This window comes from Mustelus asterias, chromosome 13 (assembly GCF_964213995.1).
Source record: "Mustelus asterias chromosome 13, sMusAst1.hap1.1, whole genome shotgun sequence".
Classification (NCBI taxonomy): domain Eukaryota; kingdom Metazoa; phylum Chordata; class Chondrichthyes; order Carcharhiniformes; family Triakidae; genus Mustelus; species Mustelus asterias.
In genome coordinates, this window is record NC_135813.1 from 47,860,047 (window position 1) to 47,873,999 (window position 13,953).

General features: G+C 51.6%; 1 protein-coding gene across 1 annotated transcript in view; it reads right to left on the bottom strand.

The window, feature by feature from the left end:
• The window catches only part of LOC144502255 (sodium-dependent phosphate transport protein 2C-like), a 162,691-nt gene that overhangs the window by 107,299 nt on the left and 41,439 nt on the right, over positions 1–13,953 (bottom strand). Inside the window, exon 2 of the mRNA XM_078226082.1 lies at positions 3,784–3,919. Coding sequence (XP_078082208.1) covers positions 3,784–3,919 — 136 coding nt within the window. The remainder of the gene's footprint in view (positions 1–3,783; positions 3,920–13,953) is intronic.

The following is a 13,953-nucleotide window of genomic DNA, read 5'->3' on the forward strand; positions in this document are numbered from 1 at the left end:
TTGTGGGGAGCATGTGGCTGGGGGAATTGGGGGGGCTGTGATTGTGGGGAACATGTAGCTGGGGAATTGGGGGGCTGTGATTGTGGGGAGCATGTGGCTGGGGGAATTGGGGGGCTGTGATTGTGGGGAGCATGTGGCTGGGGGAATTGGGGGGGCTGTGATTGTGGGGAGCATGTGGCTGGGGGAATTGGGGGGCTGTGATTGTGAGGAGCATGTGGCTGGCAGAATGGGGGGGCTGTGATTGTGGGGAGCATGTGGTTGGAGAAATTGAGGAGGCTGTGATTATGAGGAGCATGTGGCTGGGGGAACTGGGGGGGCTGTGATTGTGGGGAGCACGTGGCAGGGAAAATTGGGAGGTTGTGATTATGGGGAGTATGTGGCTGGGGAAATTGGGGGGGGGCTGTGATTGTGTGGAACATGTGGCTGGGGAATTGGGGGGCTGTGATTGTGGGGAGCATGTGGCTGGGGGAATTGGGGGGGCTGTGATTGTGGGGAGCATGTGGCTGGAGAAATTGGGGAGGCTGTGATTGTGGGGAGCATGTGGCTGGGGAATTGGGGGGTTGTGATTGTGGGGAGCATGTGGCTGGGGGAATTGGGGGGGCTGTGATTGTGGGGAGCATGTGGCTGGGGAATTGGGGGGCTGTGATTGTGGGGAGCATGTGGCTGGGGGAATTGGGGGGGCTGTGATTGTGGGGAGCATGTGGCGGGGAATTGGGAGGCTGTGATTATGGGCAGCATGTGGCTGGGGGAATTGGGGGGGCTGTGATTGTGGGGAGTATGTGGCTGGGGGAATTGGGGTGGATGTGAATGTACGGAGTAAGTGGCTGGGGGAACTGGTGGGGCAGTGGGGGTGAGGGGGGGTGGCGGTGATGGCTGTGAATGTTGATGTGCTAGGAGCAAGCAGCGTTCCATAACCTCTACATATGTTCCTCTCCATTCCTCCCGGGGAGCAGAGACCCCAGCAGTCCTGTACACGAGTGTCATTTGAACAGATGTGGGACACCGTGTGCCGCCGACGGTTCCCCCTCCGAAAGGAGACAGTGCAACACCTGTGCCACCAGTTGCAGGACCTGGAACCTTGGGGCGGGGGGAGGGGGCGGAGGGGGGGCGGGGGGAGCGGGGGAGGCACGCACTCTCGGTGGCTGTCAAATTGACGGCTGCTCTGAACTTTTATGCGACTGGCTCCTTCCAGACCCCGAGCGGTGATGTATGTATCATTTCCCAGTCAGGTGTCACACCTGTGTCAAGCAGGTCACGGAAGTCCTGTATGCCCGGGCTGGGCAGTACATCAAATTTAACCTGGACCAGGCCCATCAGAAAGCCCGGGCTGCAGGGTTCGCGGCCATTACGGGGATGCCTAATGTACAGGGGGCCATCGACTGCACCCATGTCGCCCTCAAAGCCCTGCTGCAGAATCCACGAAGATTCATCAACAGAAACAGGTTCCACTCCCTGAATGTCCAACTGGTGTGGGACCACAATATGAACATTATACACGTCTGCGTGAGACACCCAGGGGCAGCGGCACGACAGCTTCATCGTCAGGAGCTCGGATATCCCGGAGGCATTTGAGGAGGAGCCCAGGCTGCGGGGGTGGCTCGTGGGTGATATGTGTTACCCGCTTCGGACATGGCTGATGATGCCTGTGCTGAGACCTGTGACAGAGGTAGAGACCCGTTATAATGAGGCCCATGTAGCCACTTGTACGATAGTGGAAAGGTGCATTGGGCTCCTCAAAATGAGATTCCGGTGTCTGGACTGCTCTGGCCCTACAATCCAGTCCCCTGATCTCTTCCGCATTGGGATGGTGTGCTGTGCCTCGCACAACCTGGCACAGCAGAGAGGTGACATATTGGAGGAGGAGGAGGACATGGAGGCCGACCAGCCGGGCGTCACTGGGGAGGAGGTTGGCCAGCACAACAAGGAGGATGAGGAGGAAGAAGAGGAAGAGCACGCCGAGGAACACCACCCAGGCGCTGGAGGGCTGGTAGCTTGAATGAGGCATTAGAGGGTGGCTGGGGAGGCCCTGATCACCAGGCGGCTCAGTCACTGGGGATTTGTGTCTGTGGGTTCCATTAACCCCCCTCCCCCAAATTCCTTCTATGTCCTGCAACATTGGCACACCAGAGCGGTGAACCTGGGTACACTGCGTTAGCGAGTTTCTGTGGCAGGCAGAAGGGTGATGACGACTCGCTATGAAGATTCCTGTTCCAGACAAATCTGAGATAGATTAGTCACAGGCAGGTGGTGAAAAAACTATTAATGATGACAATAAAGGTGTTTAAATAATAAGTTCTAACATAAGAACATGTGAACAGAAAACGTTAAGATGCTTAGATATTCTTTCTAACTAGTGCAGCCCTTCACTCGTGCCATGTTAGTGCAACTACAGCTTCCTAACCTTACGTGGCCCAGCACTACGTCTCAGTGTCTCCCAGAATGTACATCGGAGGTGGAGGGGACCAGCTGCCTACCTCGCCCCGTTGCCTGTGATGCGCTTGGCAATCGTCCTCTGAAGGGCCTGGATCTTGAGGGTCCTGGGCGGCTTCCAGATGTCTGGGACATTTCCATGACACCCTCTTCATCTCGCTGCCCCTGAGGTGCCCCGGTGTCAGGAAGGGGGGAGTCAGAAGATGTAGCCACAGCCACAGTTTCCTGGCTGGAAGGCCCCGGCATGGGATTGAGCCCTTCCTCCTCCCTTGGGATTCCTGTGGGCCCCTGGGTCACTCCATGGGATGGCGATGCTTCTGCATTGAGTTCCAGAAGCTCTGGCGCCACCTGGCTCTGCCAGTCCTGGAGGACCACCTGCGTCCTACCCATGGTGGCCAAGTCCCCTGGGCTGGTCACTTGAGTCGGGGGCCACCTGTCAATTGCCGCAGCAAGTGTCCTCTGAGACTGGGCCACACTCTGCAGCCCCTCAGCCATGACCCTCTGCGACTGGGCCACGTTCTCAAGGGCTGCTGCCATAGCCCGCTGTGTCTCAGCGCTGTCCCGCTGGGTCTCCTGCAATTTCTCGAGCCTCTCAGCCATGGGTCACAGATTCTTGAGAAGCCTATTCAGTCCCTCAGCTGTGACCCGCTGTGACTCGACCATGGCCCTGTGGGACTCCGCTGTGGCCTGCTGTGACTCGACCATGGCCCTGTGGGACTCAGCTGTGGCCTGCTGTGACTCAGCCATGGCCCTGTGGGACTCAGCTGTGGCCTGCTGTGACTCAGCCATGGCCCTGTGGGACTCAGCTGTGACCTGCTGTGACTCGGCCATGGCCCTGTGGGACTCCGCTGTGGCCTGCTGTGACTCGACCATGGCCCTGTGGGACTCCGCTGTGGCCTGCTGTGACTCGGCCATCACTTGGAGCCTGCCACTCATGGTGAGGATTTCCTGCCCCTGGCTTTCCACTGCAGACGCCACCCTTGCAGTGTTGGCCTGGGAACCACGCAAGACGGGCTTTAGCTGGTCTGCCTGAAAGCTTTGGGATTCCTCCCAACAGCCTCACAGTTGGTCCAGTGTGGCCGTCAGCCCCTCCTGCATTCTCTGGCTCTGTTGCTGCATTTCCAGCAGCTGAGGGAAAAGTGATCTCAGAGGCCCAGCATGTGGTCTGGGGCCAGCTGAGTCCTCGCCTCCGGCAGGCCCCCGCATGCCAGAGGCCTCGGACGTTCCCTCCTTCACCCGATGTACATTATCAGATGTGTTGTGCTCACCAAGAGTGACCCAGAAGCCTCACCACTAACTGGACCCATCGACATGTCAGTATCTGGGATGGTGAACTGCGAGGTGGAAACTGACGCCAAAACGGTGCGAACCTCGGATGTCCCTTCACTCATATCCTCCGAGGACTCGTCTGAGCTGTCTGGACCAGTATGGACGGGAGCTGCAGTGGGGCCCTCGTGTCCAGGGGATCCCGGGGCGTCCGGATCTGTCCCTGTGACACAGGACACAAGGTTAAGTGCAGGGAAGGGAGAGGAATCCAGGATGCAAAACATGTGATTCACATTTTTCCATTGAACACAGAACAAAGCACAAAGAAGATTACATCACAGGACAGGCCCTTCGGCCCTCCAAGCCTGCAGCGACCAGGCTACACATCTGATTTGTAACCTCCTACCCTTACAGGGACCATATGCACGAAGCATTCGGAACAAAGTTAATGAGTTGATGGTTCAAATCAGCACAAATGGGTATGTATGATCTAGTGGCCATTACAGAAACGTGGCTGCAGGGAGACCAGGACTGGGAGATGAATATCCAGGGGTATCAGGCATTTAGGAAGAATAGACAGGAAGGGAAAGGTGGTGCGGTAGCTCTGTTAATAAAAGATAATATCAGGGTAGTAGTGAGGGATGACATAGGCTCTAAGGAACAAAACGTGGAATCGTTATGGGTAGAGATAAGGAATAGTAGGGGGAGAAAGACACTAGTAGGCGTGGTCTATAGGCCCCCAAATAATAATGTTGAGGTGGGGAGGGCTATAAACAAGCAAATAATGGATACGTGCAAAAACGGAACGGCAATAATCATGGGGGACTTCAACCTGCATATTGATTGGCTGACTCAAGTTGGAAGGGGTGGGATGGCGGAAGAGTTCTTAGAATGCTGTCGGGATAGTTACCTTGAACAGTATGTTACAGAACCGACGAGGGAACGAGTTATCTTAGATCTGATAATGTGTAACGAGGTAGGTAGAATTAAGGATGTTCTTGTGAAGGACCCTCTTGGTTCAAGTGATCACAATATGGTCGAATTTCTGGTACAAATGGAAGAGGAGAAAGTAGGGTCCCATACCAGTGTCCTCTGTTTGAACAGAGGGAAGTACGATAGGATGAGGGCTGAATTGGCTAAGGTGGACTGGGAGAGCAGACTGGTAGGTAAGACAGCTGAGGAACAGTGGAGGATTTTTAAGGAGATCCTTTTCAGTACTCAGCAACAATATATTCCGGTGATAAAGAAGGACTGTAAGAAAAGGGATAACCAGCCGTGGATAACGAAGGAAATTAAGGAGAGTATTAAATTAAAGACCGATGTGTACAAAGTGGCCAAAAATAGTGGAGAATCGGAAGATTGGGAAAACTTTAAGAAACAACAAAGAACGACTAAGAAAGCAATAAAGGAAAGATAGGTTATGAAGCTAGGCTAGCTCTAAACATAAAAAATGATAGTAAAAGCTTTTACAAATATATAAAAAGGAATAGAGTGGCTAGAGTGAATGTTGGACCGTTGGAGGACGAGAGGGGGGATTTAATAGTGGGAAATGAGGAAATGGCTGAAACTTTAAATAAGTTTTTTGTGTCGGTCTTCACGGTGGAAGACACAAATCGTTTACCGAATATTAACGATAGAGGGTTGGTAGGACGAGAGGTACTCAATACAATTAATGTTACCAGGGAGGCAGTGCTTGGTAGACTAACGGGACTGAAGGTGGACAAGTCCCCGGGCCCGGATGGAATGCATCCCAGGGTACTGAAAGAAATGTCAGAGGTAATAGCGGATGCGTTAGTGGTTATTTATCAAAATTCGTTGGATTCTGGGGTTGTGCCGGCGGATCGGAAAACAGCTAATGTTACGCCTCTGTTTAAAAAAGGAAATAGACAAAAGGCGGGTAACTACAGGCCGGTTAGCTTAACGTCTGTAGTTGGGAAAATGCTGGAATCCATCATTAAAGAAGAAATAGCAGGCCATCTGGATAAGAATGGTTCGATTAAGCAGACGCAGCATGGATTCATGAGGGGAAAGTCGTGCTTGACGGATTTGTTGGATTTTTATGAAGATGTGACTAGTGCGGTTGACGGAGGGGAACCGGTGGATGCGGTGTTTTTGGATTTCCAAAAGGCGTTTGATAAGGTGCCTCAAAAAAGGTTGCTGAAAAAGATTGGGTCACACGGAGTTGGGGGTAGGGTGTTAGCGTGGATTGGGGATTGGCTATCTGACAGGAAGCAGAGAGTCGGAATAAATGGGTGCTTTTCTGGTTGGTGGATGGTAACTAGTGGCGTGCCGCAGGGATCGGTACTGGGGCCTCAACTATTTACCATTTATATAGACAATCTGGAGGAGGGGACTGAGTGTAGGGTAACAAAGTTTGCAGACGACACAAAGATAAGTGGAAGAGTGAATCATGTGGAGGGCGTAGAAGGTCTGCAGAGAGATTTGGACAGGCTGAGTGAGTGGGCGAGGATCTGGCAGATGGAGTATAACGTTGACAAATGCGAGGTTATTCACTTTGGAGGAAATAATAGCAAATTGGATTATTATCTAAATGGAAAAAAATTACAACATGCTACTGTGCAAAGGGACCTGGGGGTCCTTGTGCATGAGACGCAAAAACCCAGTCTGCAGGTGCAACAGGTGATCAAGAAGGCAAATGGGATGTTGGCCTATATCGCAAGGGGGATAGAATATAAAAGCAGAGATGTCTTGCTGCATCTGTACAGGGCATTGGTGAGGCCGCAGCTGGAATACTGTGTTCAGTATTGGTCCCCTTATTTGCGGAAGGATATATTGGCCTTGGAGAGAGTGCTGAGAAGGTTCACCAGGTTGATACCAGAGATGAGGGGTGTTGATTATGAGGAGAGACTGAGCAGATTGGGTTTGTACTCGTTGGAATTTACAAGGCTGAGGGGGGGATCTTATAGAGAGCTATAAGATAATGAAGGGGCTGGATAGGGTAGAGGTGGAGAGATTCTTTCCACTTAGAAAGGAAGCTAGAACTAGAGGGCACAGCCTCAAAATAAAGGGGGATCAGTTTAGGACAGAGTTGAGGAGGAACTTCTCTCAGAGGGTGGTGAATCTCTGGAATTCTCTGCCCACTGAAGTGGTGGAGGCTACCTCGTTGAATATGCTTAAATCACGGTTAGATGGATTCCTGATCGGTAGGGGAATTGGGGGTTATAGGGATCAGGCGGGTAAGTGGAACTGATCCACTTCAGATCAGCCATGATCTTATTGAATGGCGGGGCAGGCTTGAGGGGCTAGATGGCCAACTCCTGCTCCTATTTCTTATGTTCTTATATGCCTCAATTCCCATCCCGTTCATGTAGCTGTAAAGATGCCCCTTAAAGGTCACCCTTGTATCTGCCTCTGCAACCTCTCCTGGCAACGAGTTCCAAGCACCCACCAGTACAAATAAACATGCCTCGCACATCTCCTTTAAACCTTGCCCCTCGCACCCAAAACTCATGCCCCCGGGTAGTTGCCTCAAATTGAGTGGAGGATTGACAGGTGCTCACGTCTGGACGGCAGTCCGACCATGCTGTCGCTGACAGCCTGCATCTCCCCTTCGCTGGACAGCTCCAGTGCCTGCTCCTCAAAGGGGGTGAGGACCTGAAGGTCTGGCTCACCACTCCCTCTTTTTGCCCTCTCTCGGGTATTATGGTTGGTCTTCTCCTGTGGAGACAGAAGGATGTGGAGATGCCGGCGTTGGACTGGGGTAAGCACAGTAAGAAGTCTCACAACACCAGGTTAAAGTCCAACAGGTTTATTTGGTAGCACAAGCCACAAGCTTTCAGAGCGCTGCCCCCTCATCAGGTGAGTGGGAGTTCTGTTCACAAACAGGGCATATAAAGACATAAACTCAATTTACAAAATAATGGTTGGAATGCGAGTCTTTACAGGTAATCAAGTCTTAAAGGTACAGACAATGTGAGTGGAGAGAGGGCCAAGCACAGGTTAAAGAGATGTGTATTGTCTCCAGACAGGACAGTTAGTGAGATTTTGCAAGCCCAGGCAAGTCGTGGGGGTTACAGATGGTGTGACATGAACCCAAGATCCCGGTTGAGGCCGTCCTCATGTGTGCAGAACTTGGCTATCAGTCTCTGCTCAGCGATTCTGCGTTGTCATGTGTCGTGAAGGCCGCCTTGGAGAACGCTTACCCGAAGATCAGGGGGCGAATGCCCGTGACTGCTGACGTGTTCCCCAACAGGAAGAGAGCACTCTTGCCTGGTGATTGTCGAGCGATGTTCATTCATCCGTTGTCGTAGCGTCTGCATGGTCTCCCCAATGTACCATGCCTCGGGACATCCTTTCCTGCAGCCTATCAGGTAGACAACATTGGCTGAGTTGCAAGTGTATGTACCGTGTACCTGGTGGATGGTGTTCTCACGTGAGATCATGGATGATGATGGATGATGATGGATTCACGTGATGATGGATGCCAACATCTCACGTGAGAACATCATCCACCAGGGACACGGTACATACACTTGCAACTCGGCCAACATTGTCTACCTGATACGCTGCAGGAAAGGATGTCCGGAGGCATGGTACATTGGGGAAACCATGCAAACGCTAAGACAACGGATGAATGAACACCGCTCGACAATCACCAGGCAAGAGTGTTCTCTTCCTGTTGGGGAACACTTCAGTGGTCATGGGCATTCGGCCTCTGATCTTCGGGTAAGTGTTCTCCAAGGCGGCCTTCGCGACACACGACAATGCAGAGTCGCTGAGCAGAGACTGATAGCCAAGTTCCGCACACATGAGGACGGCCTCAACCGAGATCTTGGGTTCATGTCACACTATCTGTAACCCCCACGACTTGCTAGGGCTTGCAAAATCTCACTAACTGTCCTGTCTGGAGACAATACACATCTCTCTAACCTGTGCTTAACCCTCTCTCCACTCACATTGTCTGTACCTTTAAGACTTGGTTACCTGTAAAGACCCGCATTCCAACCATTATTTTGTAAATTGAATTTGTGTCTTTATATGCCCTGTTTGTGAACAGAACTCCCACTCACCTGATGAAGGGGCAGCGCTCCAAAAGCTTGTTGCTTGTGCTACCAAATAAACCTGTTGGACTTTAACCTGGTGTTGTGAGACTTCTTACTGAGACAGAAGTTTTGGGTTTCATCTGTCGCCGCTCTGTGTTCCTGCTTTTTAAACTTCTTTCCCAGTGCACTCTGAGGAAGGGGAAAAAGGGTTCAGTGTTCCATTGGAGCAATTCTTTTTCTTTGCAGCAGTAAGTTATATGGAGGGGATGGAAGTGAAGGCAGTGCAATGTACCTCCTGCAGAATGTTTGAGGTGAGGGACACCGTCAGTGTCCCTGCTGATTACACCTGTGGGAGGTGCACCCATCTGCAGCTCCTCCAAGACCGCGTTAGGGAGCTGGAGCTGGAGTTGGATGAGCTTAGGGTCATCAGGGAGGCAGAGAGGGCCATAGACACAAGCTTCAGGGATATAGTTGCTCCAGGGAATGAAAATAGATGGGTGACAGTGAGAGGGGCTGGGAGGAAGCAGTCGGTGTGGGGATCCCCTGTGGTCGTTCCCCTTAGCAACAAGTATTCCACTTTGGATACAGGTGAGGGGGGCGACCTACCAGTGGTAAGCCGCAGTGACCAGATCGCCAGCGCTGAGTCCGTCCCTGTGGCTCAGAAGGGAAAGGGGGAGAGCGGTAGAGCTATAGTTATTGGGGACTCGTTTGTTAGAGGGATAGATAGAAGGTTCTGTGGCAACAAGAGAGACTCACGGATGGTATGTTGCCGCCCGGATGCCAGGGTCCGTGACATCTCCGACCGTGTCTTCAGGATTCTAAAGGGGGAGGGGGAACAGTCACAAGTCGTGGTGCACGTCGGCACCAAAGACATAGGTAAGAGAGGGGACGGGGATTTAAAACAGGAATTCAGGGAGCTAGGGTGGAAGCTGAGAGCCAGGACAAAACAGGTTGTCATCTCTGGTATGTTGCCGGTGCCACGGGATAGCGAGTTGAGGAACAGGGAGAGAGTGCAGTTAAACACATGGATGCAGGGATGGTGTAGGAGGGAGGGTTTCAGCTATGTGGATAATTGGAACACTTTCTGGGGAAGGTGGGACCTGTACCAACAGGACGGGGTGCACCTGAACCAGAGGGGCACCAATATCCTGGGAGGGAAATTTGCTACAGCTCTTCGGGGGGGGTTTAAACTAATTTATCAGGGGGATGGGAAAAGGAGTTGTAGTCCGGAGGTCAGTGAGTGTAGTGAGGTAGTGGGAAGGGTATCATGGTCAAAGGTGGGTACCAGCAGACAAGAAGGTGGGTTGAGGTGTGTCTACTTCAATGCAAGGAGCATCCGAAATAAGGTAGGTGAACTTGGGGCGTGGATTGGCACTTGGGACTACGATGTTGTGGCCATTACGGAGACATGGGTAGAACAAGGACAGGAATGGTTGTTGGAAGTTCCGGGGTATAGATGTTTCAGTAAGTGTAGGGTAGCTGGTAAAAGAGGTGGAGGAGTGGCACTGTTAATCAAGGAGAGTGTAACGGCTGCAGAAAGGCATTTCGAAGGGGATCTGCCTACAGAGGTAATATGGGCTGAGGTTAGGAATAGGAAAGGAGCGGTCACGTTGTTAGGAGTTTACGATAGGCCGCCAAATAGTAATAGAGATGTGGAGCAAGAAATTGCTAAGCAGATTATGGATAGGTGTGGAGGTGTGGGGGTCACAGGGTAGTTGTCATGGGGGACTTTAACTTTCCAAATATTGATTGGAGCCTTTATAGGTCGAACAGTTCGGATGGGGCAGTTTTTGTGCAGTGTGTGCAGGAGGGGTTCCTGACACAATATGTGGATAAGCCGACAAGAGGTAGGGCCACATTGGATTGGTAATGGGAAATGAACCGGGCCAAGTGTTGGATTTGGTTGTGGGAGAGCACTTTGGAGATAGTGACCACAATTCGGTGTCTTTTGTGATTGCAATGGAGAGGGAGAGGGCCGTACGGCAGGGCAAGGTTTACAATTGGGGGAGAGGTAATTATGATGCAATCAGGCGGGAATTAGGAAGCATAGGATGGGAACAAAAATTGTCAGGGAAAGGCACTAATGAAAAGTGGAACTTTTTCAAGGAACAAATACTGCGTGTCCTTGATAGGTATGTCCCTGCCAGGCAGAGAGGAAATGGCCGAGTGAGGGAACCATGGTTCACAAAAGAGGTAGAATGTCTTGTCAAGAGGAAGAAGGAAGCGTATGTTAGGTTGAGAAAACAAGGTTCAGTTGGCTCGATGGAGGGTTACAAGTTAGCAAGAAATGAGCTGAAAAAGGGGCTTAGGAGAGCTAGGAGGGGGCATGAGAAGTCCTTGGCGGGTCGGATCAAGGAAAACCCCAAGGCTTTTTACTCTTATGTGAGGAATAAAAGAATGACCAGGGTGAGGTTAGGGCCGGTCAAGGACGGCAGTGGGAATTTGTGCATGGAGTCAGAAGAGATAGGAGAGGTGATGAATGAATACTTTTCTTCGGTGTTCACCAAGGAGAGGGGCCATGTTTTTGAGGAAGAGAGGGTGTCACAGGCTGATAGGGTGGAGGAAGTAGATGTCCGGAGGGAAGATGTACTAGCAATTTTGAATAAACTGAAAGTTGATAAGTCCCCTGGGCTTGATGAAATATATCCTAGGAGTCTTTGGGAGGCAAGGGATGAGATAGCAGAGCCTTTGGCATTGATCTTTGCGTCCTCACTGTCCACAGGGGTGGTGCCAGAGGACTGGAGAGTGGCGAATGTGGTTCCTCTGTTTAAGAAAGGGAATAGAAATGACCCTGGTAATTATTGGCCGGTTAGTCTTACTTCGGTGGTCGGTAAGTTGATGGAAAAGGTCCTCAGGGATAGGATTTACGACCATTTAGAAAGATGCAGCTTAATCCGGGATAGTCAGCACAGATTTGTGAAGGGCAAGTCTTGCCTCACAAATTTGATAGAATTTTTTGAGGAGGTAACTAAGTATGTAGATGAAGGTAGTGCAGTTGATGTCATATACATGGATTTTATTAAGGCGTTTGATAAAGTCCCCCATGGTCGGCTTATGAAGAAAGTAAGGATGTGTGGGATAGAGGGAAGTTTGGCCGATTGGATAGGTAACTGGCTATCTAACAGAAGACAGAGGGTGGTGGTGGATGGAAAATTTTCGGACTGGAAACCGGTTACCAGCGGAGTGCCACAGGGATCAGTGCTTGGTCCTCTGCTATTTGTCATTTTTATAAATGACTTGGAGGAGGGGGCTGAAGGGTGGATCAGTAAATTTGCTGATGACACCAAGATTGGTGGAGTAGTGGATGAGGTGGCGGGCTGTTGTAGGCTGCAAAGAGATACAGATAGGATGCAGAGCTGGGCTGAAAAATGGCAAATGGAGTTTAACCCTGACAAATGCGAGGTGATTCATTTTGGTAGGACAAATTTAAATGTGGATTACAGGGTCAAAGGTAGGGTTCTGAAGAATGTGGAGGAACAGAGAGATCTTGGGGTTCATATCCATAGATCTCTGAAGGTTGCCACTCAAGTGGATAGAGCCGTGAAGAAGGCCTATAGTGTGTTGGCGTTCATTAACAGGGGGTTTGAGTTTAAGAGCCGTGGGGTTATGCTGCAACTGTACAGGACCTTGGTGAGATCACATTTGGAATATTGTGTGCAGTTCTGGTCACCTCACTATAAGAAGGATGTGGAGACACTGGAAAGAGTGCAAAGGAGATTTACCAGGATGCTGCCTGATTTGGAGGGTAGGTCTTATGAGGAAAGGTTGAGGGAACTTGGGCTTTTCTCTTTGGAGCGGAGGAGGTTGAGAGGAGACTTGATAGAGGTTTATAAGATGATGAGGGGGATAGATAGAGTGAACGTTCAAAGACTATTTCCTCGGGTGAATGGAGTGGTAACTAGGGGGAATAACTATCGGGTTCATGGTGGGAGATATAGGAAGGATGTCCGAGGTAGGTTTTTTACTCAGAGAGTGGTTGGGGTGTGGAATGGACTGCCTGCAGTGATAGTGGAGTCAGAAACTTTAGGAACATTTAAGAAGCTATTGGATAGGCACATGGAGCACTTCGGGATGATAGGGAGGAAATAGCTTGATCTGGGTTTCAGACAAAGCTCGGCACAACAACGTGGGCCGAAGGGCCTGTTCTGTGCTGTACTGTTCTATGTTCTATGTTCTCGAAGGAGCCATGAAAGAAATAATGGCGTGACTCCTGCAGAGTATCAGGTGGCGGCCCTTAGAGGGCAAGCGCAGTGGGTCTCTTGGGGGCCGATAGGAAGGAGGTGCTTTGGGGTCAGGGGCTGGAAACATGAAGAGTGCTGGGGATGGGAGGATCTAGGGGAGATTTGGGGGAAGATGCAAGATGGGGTTCAGCACTCACCCTTGCTGCCCGGATGAGGTCATTGACTTTCTTGCAGCACTGCTTCCCAGTTCGGGGGCCCAGTGCCCTGGCAGTGACTGAGGCGGCAACTGCCTCCCAGGTCACATTGTCCTCAACCCCCCTGGGTCTGCGTCCTCCTGGGAGGAAGAGGGTGTCCCGCCTCGCCTCTTCCACACCCAGCAGCCTCCCCAGGTCACCCTCAGAAAATCGGGGGGCTGGTCATACACACATTTTGTGCAGGAATCCCTGCCTGCCTGTCCATGCTTGGGGTTTTTATGGAGCTGCCCCTCGTTAGGGCAGATCAGCTGCAGGCAGTTTGGCAGAGCATTCCAGCAAGTTCCAAGCAGTTTGCTTGTTAGCATTGAGGGGAAGGCAAGTGAGCACTTGTCGGTGTACTGAATGGGAAGTGGAGGGGGACGGGGGTAGATCCGTGCCTCAATGATTGGGGACAGGGGAGAGAGAGGGAGGTGTCACACAGCCATCGGAGTCAGGAGGAGATGGGGGCCTAGTGCAGGAGGGTCCGGAGTGGGGGGGGAGGGGATCACCCTGCCTGATATCTGTAGGGTGAATCTCTCTGCCTGAGATCGGTGGGGGGGACAGGGGGAGGGGCTCGCGATTGGTCTGGGTGGCAGGAGATGGGGGGATAAGGGGGTTATTAATGTTGTGGGGGTGGGGCAATGTCTGTGGTGGCCAAGGGGAGGCGTTATCCGGCCCGGGAGGGATGTGGCAGTGGAGCGTTTTTCTATCTTTTTTTGCGCATGTGCAGTTGGGGACTCCAATCGAAACTGCAGGATTTTGGACGTGTTAAGCCCCGCCCACAGGCTTGTGAAGTGCGATTTGGAATCGCTGATATTTTTCAGGCAGAGTGCGTATGGG